This window comes from Anser brachyrhynchus (assembly GCF_964034855.1).
Source record: "Anser brachyrhynchus genome assembly, chromosome: 3".
NCBI lineage: Eukaryota > Metazoa > Chordata > Aves > Anseriformes > Anatidae > Anser > Anser brachyrhynchus.
The window spans coordinates 32,735,969-32,742,026 of record NC_137696.1 but is presented as its reverse complement, the minus strand read 5'-3'; the positions used below and the strand labels follow the sequence as shown (position 1 = coordinate 32,742,026).

At 55.5% G+C, this 6,058-nt stretch overlaps 1 protein-coding gene across 2 annotated transcripts; it reads right to left on the bottom strand.

The window, feature by feature from the left end:
- Window positions 1-1,245: 1,245 nt before the first annotated feature.
- SIX3 (SIX homeobox 3) lies at window positions 1,246-6,058 on the bottom strand. Of its 2 annotated transcripts, XM_080585087.1 has the most exons (3): window positions 4,974-6,058; window positions 2,598-2,757; window positions 1,246-2,175 (listed from the first exon to the last, which is right to left on the bottom strand). In XM_080585087.1, the coding sequence occupies exons 1-3, from the start codon at window positions 5,735-5,737 to the stop codon at window positions 2,074-2,076; spliced, it is 1,026 nt and encodes a 341-aa protein (XP_080441213.1). In that variant the 5' UTR covers window positions 5,738-6,058; the 3' UTR covers window positions 1,246-2,073. The 2 variants fall into 2 exon arrangements, with proteins under 2 accessions (XP_080441213.1, XP_080441212.1); XM_080585086.1 differs by having other exon boundaries at window positions 1,246-2,757.

The following is a 6,058-nucleotide window of genomic DNA, read 5'->3' as shown; positions in this document are numbered from 1 at the left end:
CCGCCCCCAGCAATTCCCATCCTGGCACAACCGGGCGTTATTTTCCTCTAAACCACCTCGACCGGCCCCGCCGGTGCCGCCAGGCAGCGAACCCCGACGGGGCGGGCGGCGGCGGGTGCTGCCCCCGGGACGAGCCGGGGCACCGGGGCCCGGAGCAGGGCAGCTCAGGAGACCCCCCCCCTTACACACATACATACACAACACACACACACACACACACACACACACACACACACACACACACACACACACACACACACACACACACGAGGTTCGTGGGCTCCCCTACCGCTCCTCCCGGCCCCGGCCAGGGAGTCCCACGGGGGGCACGTCCCCGCCGTGCCCCGCTGCAAGGGCGTCGCGCACGCACGCGGCATTTCTTCGGGGGCAAAGGGGGGTGCGGGAACATATTTGCATTTCAGCTTATTCCTGAAAATTGTCCATTAGTGGCTTGCTAGAAGCTCTCACACCCTAGGGGCTTCCCCCGGCTCCCCAGGTAGCCTCTCGGGGCGGGGGGACGAGAGGGGAAGCCCAGGCGCTTCCTAAGTCTTTTCATAAACCTAGCTTGGACTTCCCAAAAAAGGAGAAGGAGGGAAGAGGGGGAGAGGACTCAGGCAACACAAAGGTAGATCGGAAGTCCGAATTAGTTTGGAAATGGTCAAGAAATTCCAGGCACGTTCCTCCCTAAATCCCTGGTAAGTTTCAAAATTGTATTTTCAAGTAAAAACAAGTTCAGAATTTACCTCTCTTTAATTCACGGCTGAATAATCTGCCCAGGGCAAAGCAAAACTTTAATGAAAAAAAAAAAAAAGGAAAAAAAAAAAAAGAAAAAGAGAAAAAGATGCTGAAATACTGTTAGTCATGCAAATAAAGGCTTCTTTCAGCACATTACAATATACTCCGGGTTCGAGGGGAGGAGCTGCAGCCCGCTTAGGGCGAGGAGTTTATGTTTTTGTTTTCATTTAAAGCTACAAAACAAATCCCGAAATGTCTTAAACGCTCTCTGGAGACACCCGGTCCCGCAGCCGGGCGGCCGGAGGAATCCTTTCAAGCTGGGAGTCCACAGCAAAAGAAAAATGAAAAAGTCCCGCGGGGAAAAACGCCGGAGCCCGCGGTGGCGGAGGGGACCCGAGGGGACACGGCGCAATTCCAGCCCCTGCGTGCCCCCAGAATCCGCTCGGGGGTCCCGGCGAGCCGGGCAGGGCAGGCTTTTCCGTGGCGGACAGAAACACCAACAGCGCTGGGTAGATAAGAAAATGGAATACTGTATTTGATTTAGAAAGTTTGTACATATAGATAAACACGCAGTTAAGGAAACAATAGTTTAAGCGTCCTACGTGGAGTTTAAGAAGAGACCCCCCAAAGCTGCTATGAAATACTCAAAATAGCTTTTGCATAAGATAACTACAGTTGCACCCTAAGCTTTTTTTTTTTCTTTTTTTTTTTTTTTTTCTATCGCTGAGGTCCCTTTTGAAAACCTAGCACGTCAGATCTTGACAGCTAAGTTTGTGCAAGGAACACCGAGTCAAGGAAAATAAAAAGGAGAGAGAGAGAAAGGGTGGGAGGGAGATAGACTGAGAGAGGGGGGAGAAAGAAAGTGTAGAGCAAATATCATATACAAGCATTTCTACACATATATTACAAACTGGGAAAATGACCGCATCATTAAGATATACATAATTCATATAAAATTTTGAAATAAAAATAAAAATCTGTTACAGTCATAACTATTCTTTTTCCACATTTATAACCAGTACCCACACAGGCAGTGACAGAAGTGTAGAAAAAAAGGTGCTTACGAATAAAATGATTGTCAGCTGAACAAAAAAACAGAAAATTGCATCTTGGCTGGACCATCACTTGGACTTAAAAAAACAAAACAAACAAACAAAAAAAAACAGAGAGAAAGGGAGAGGGAGAGAGAAAGAGAAAGAGGACCAACAAAAAGGCGATAAACATTAGTTATTTCCCTCTTCAAGGAGTTCCTTTTTAATTTTTTTTTATTTTTGCTTTTTGTACAAATTCGATAGGAGTTTGCATTTGTTTGTCTGTTTTCTGGTTTTTTTTCCTTTACTATAGAGAATATTTTTTCCCAGATACAAATTTAATCATCATCATCATGCAAGTGGGTGAAATGCGTCCATGGAAAAGCGCAAAGGAGAAATCGTGCTTGTCCTAAAAAGAATACAATTGTCACTTTTGCTTTGTTTTTTTTTTCCTTTTTTTTTCTTTTTATATATATAATAATTATTATTTCCCGCCGCCCCCCCACCCCCCTGCTGCAGCACCAGCGTTTGTGACTGTTGAAGTTTTAGCTCCATCTCTTGGTGGTGGTGTTGGCTGACGGTGGTGGTGGTGGATTCTCTGATCCCTGTCTGTTTGTTTGCTATTATGTTTGGGTCGGGTTTGGCCTTTTCTTCCCTCCTCGTTGTGTGTGTGCGTGCATGCGTGTGTGTGTCCTGATTCTAGGTTGCCTCGTTTTGTTTTGCTCGGGTCGGGGAGAGGGTGCTTGGTTGTTTGGATTTGGATTTTTTTTTTCTGATGTGTTTGTTTGTTTTCCGATATCATACATCACATTCCGAGTCGCTGGAGGTTACCGAGAGGATGGAGGTGCCCGTCTCGGCTCTTTCTGTCAAACTGGAGACGCTGGTGGTCGGGCTGGCCGCCGTGGACGGAGACTCGGCCGAGCTGTGTGTCGGGCAGCCGGGCTCTGCCAGCGACCGCATGCCGCTCTGTCCTATCGCCTGGTGCTGGAGCCTGCATCGCGCCGGGAGACAAAACAACAGCACAGCCCCTCTCAGACGCCAGCCGCGCCGAGGGGACGGCGCCCGACCCGCCACGATCCCGACCCGCCTAGGACAGCGGTGTCACGGCTCGGCGCGGCTCGGCTCGGCTCAGCTCTGCACTGCTCGGCACGGCCTGCCCCGCTGCTTCCCCGTGCTGCCTCGCCCGCGGAGCCCTCGGCGGCCACGGAGCCCGGGTGGGAGCCGAGCACCGGTCCCCGGCCCTCGGTGCCTTATCCCCGGTCCGGGCGCTAGAGATGCGCTGGTGCCCAGCTCCGTACGAGCAGCGAGGTTGGGGGTTTTAAGGGCCGGCGTGGGGCAGGGAGAGGCGATTTCACAGCCCCGCGGTCCGCAGAAGACGAGCCGCTGCCCCCGTGGCACCCACCCTGCTCCCGCCGGCGGCCCCGAGCCCTGCGGGCCTGGCAGGGACGGGGGCTGCGAGCGGGAGCCGCTGCCCCCAAAGGTGCAAAGGGCCGGGGGGTCCGCCCCGGGCCCGGCTCTGGGTGCTCGGCGAGCATCGGGCCGGGCCAGCAGTTCCCTGCGGGCAGGGGGGCCCCGGGAAGGTCCCGTCCCGGGGAGGCGACGCCACGACTGCAATGAAAAGAGGCGATTGTGGAGCGCAGCGCTTGTCTCCGCTCGAAATTTAAGTCCCTTTGCCATCTGAAAGCCGAAAGGAGCCTTAAAGCGCTGGTCCTTTCAGTCTCAACACTTCAGGGGCACCGCTGTTGAACGTTTATATATTCTTTTAAGAGGCGATAAATAATTTCCAGGTTCGTTATCGTGTTGCGAGCATTGCTCTGTGCCTGCTTATTCTGCTCGAAGCCAAAGAAGGCCGGATTCGGGGATAAGGGGAAGGGGCTAAAAGTCCAGGACTGAGCAGCCGGCCACAACCTATAATGACTAGCACTGCCAGTGTGAATCAAAATACACTTTTCACTCCACTGATTCTCGCAAGGGTATTTTCTATTTAACTGCCTGTAAAGAACAGAAACGCGTAGCCAGATTATTCTACATTTCCCAATATTTTAAGTTGTCTAATTTCAGCGTCTTTGATTTTTCTCCCATTTACAATTCCTGGTGCATTCATCTGCTGTCAACAGCGTTGAGTCAACAAAAGCATCCGTAGGCAACTTGTGTTTATTTACAGTCCTAAACTGATCTGTTTTCCATTTAATGGAAATTAAATGGCCAGGCACTTTTAGGTTGCATTTCTCCTACAGAATCTTGAATCAATAGCACCAGCGCTATAATTAGGAGGAATTTAAGAGACAGCATTTAAAAGAACAAGAAGTTTTGTTTACACGCTTCCAGTGGTAAGCAAACTTAAATTAAAATAAAAGCAGCGTGGCGAGCCGGATTAAGGGTCCAGTTTCATTTGCAAAATAACTTTTATAGGGGGAGGCAAGAAATTAAAAGCAGGGAGCCTGGCTTTTACCATGGCAAAGCAGCAGTGGTGATAATAATAATAAAAAGACACCGAGGGACGCGCAAACAAATGCCAGCGTAACCGCACGGGAAACACACGGCCAGAGAGCCAGGTCGCCAAGGGGAGCCAGCTGGGGGACGGGGATGGGAAAAGAGAGGCTTCCCGATCTCCGCAGGGCTTTTCTCCCTTTTTCTCCCTTTTTCTCTCTGCGACGAGAGGCTGCGGGGCGCGCGTGTGCGCGCAGGTCCCGCGGAGCGCGCAGAGGAATAGGAACAATTGGAGAGGAGCCGCCCGCTCTGCGGCAGCCCGCTCGCGATAGCACGGCTCGGCTCGGCCCTGCAGCGGGTGAGGGGGCCTCGCCAGACCCGTGCCGGCGGCAGGGAAGCCGAAAACCCGAGCAAAGCCTCGGCGGCTCCGGCTGCGCGCAGGGAGGCGGCCAGGGCCGGGCGCTGCCCCCGCCAGAGCCGCTCCGTCCGTTGCTCCCGCGCCCGGGGGGAGCTGCCCACGCCCGGGGGGGGGGGGGGGGCGCGCCCTGCCTGCGCCCCGGGAGCCCGTGGGGAGCCCGAGCAGGGAGCGGGGCGCGGCGGCAACTTTGGAGCCGCGCATCCCTGCGGCGGCCGGGGGAGCCCGGGCCGGCCGGTCGCGGGGGCCGGATTCTGCCGGCGGCGGTGAGGAAGAGGAGGGGAGGGAAGGGGAGGCGAAGGCGCGCTGCCCGCACCCCCCGCCCAGCCCCGGCCCGGCGCCGGGCCCGCAGCCCCACTGACCTGTTTTTAGCCGCCGCAGCTCTGTCTCTTTGCCTTCGGTTTTTGAACCAGTTGCCTACTTGCGTGGGGGTGAGCCCCGTGGCCTGAGCCAGTTCCCTTTTCTTGCTGGGGTTGGGGTAAGGGTCCTGCAGGTACCACTCCCTCAGGAGGCTGCGAGTCCTCTCCTTGAAGCAGTGCGTCTTCTGCTCGCCATCCCAAATGGTCCTGGGCAGCGGAAACTTCTTCCTCACCCTGTATTTATCAACCGGACCCAGCGGGCGACCCCTTAGCTTCTCGGCCTCCTGGTAGTGCGCTTCGAGCCACATGGCCTGCAACTTGCCGTGGGACTCCTTGGTGAATTTGTGGTTCTCCAGGATGTGGTAGAGGTCGCGGAAGTTGCCCGTGTGGAAGGCCACCACCGCCCGGGCGCGGAGGATGGACTCGTGCTTGTTGATGGCCTCGCATGCCCCCGGCGCCACCGGCAGCGACCAGAGGAACCTCCCCAGCCTCTCTATGTCTCCGGTCTCCTCCAGCGTCTCGCAGACGCTGGCCACTTGCTCCGGGGAGAAGTTGAGGGTGGGCAGCTGAAACATTGACAACTCTTCGTGGGGTGCCCGGGAGCTGCCGCCTCCGCCGCCGCCGGCCCCGGGGCTGCAGCCCGAGCCGCTGCCGCTGCCGCCGCCGCCGCCGCTGGCGAGAAGGAGGGAGCGGTGGTGCGGGTCGGCGGCGAAGTTTGGCAAGAAGAAATGGGTGGGATAAAGCTCTAGCGGGGACCTGAACACCATGGGATGACCGGGGAGAGGGGGAGATAAATCAAGGAGAAAAGAAAGAAAGGGAGGAAGAAGGGAGGAAAGGGCACACGCACCGCGCACGCATCCACACCCGCACACGCACACACAGCCACATAGAGGCACGGGGGCACACGCACACGCAGGGGCACACACACGCACACGCACACACACACGCACGCACACACACACACGCACTCACACACACCCGGCCCCGCGCCGCCGCCGAGTCAGGATTCAGTGATTCAACAGCAATCGCCCTAATGACAACAGCCTCATAATATCTCCCCTAAATCCACAGTGAGTGCAGCACTGAAA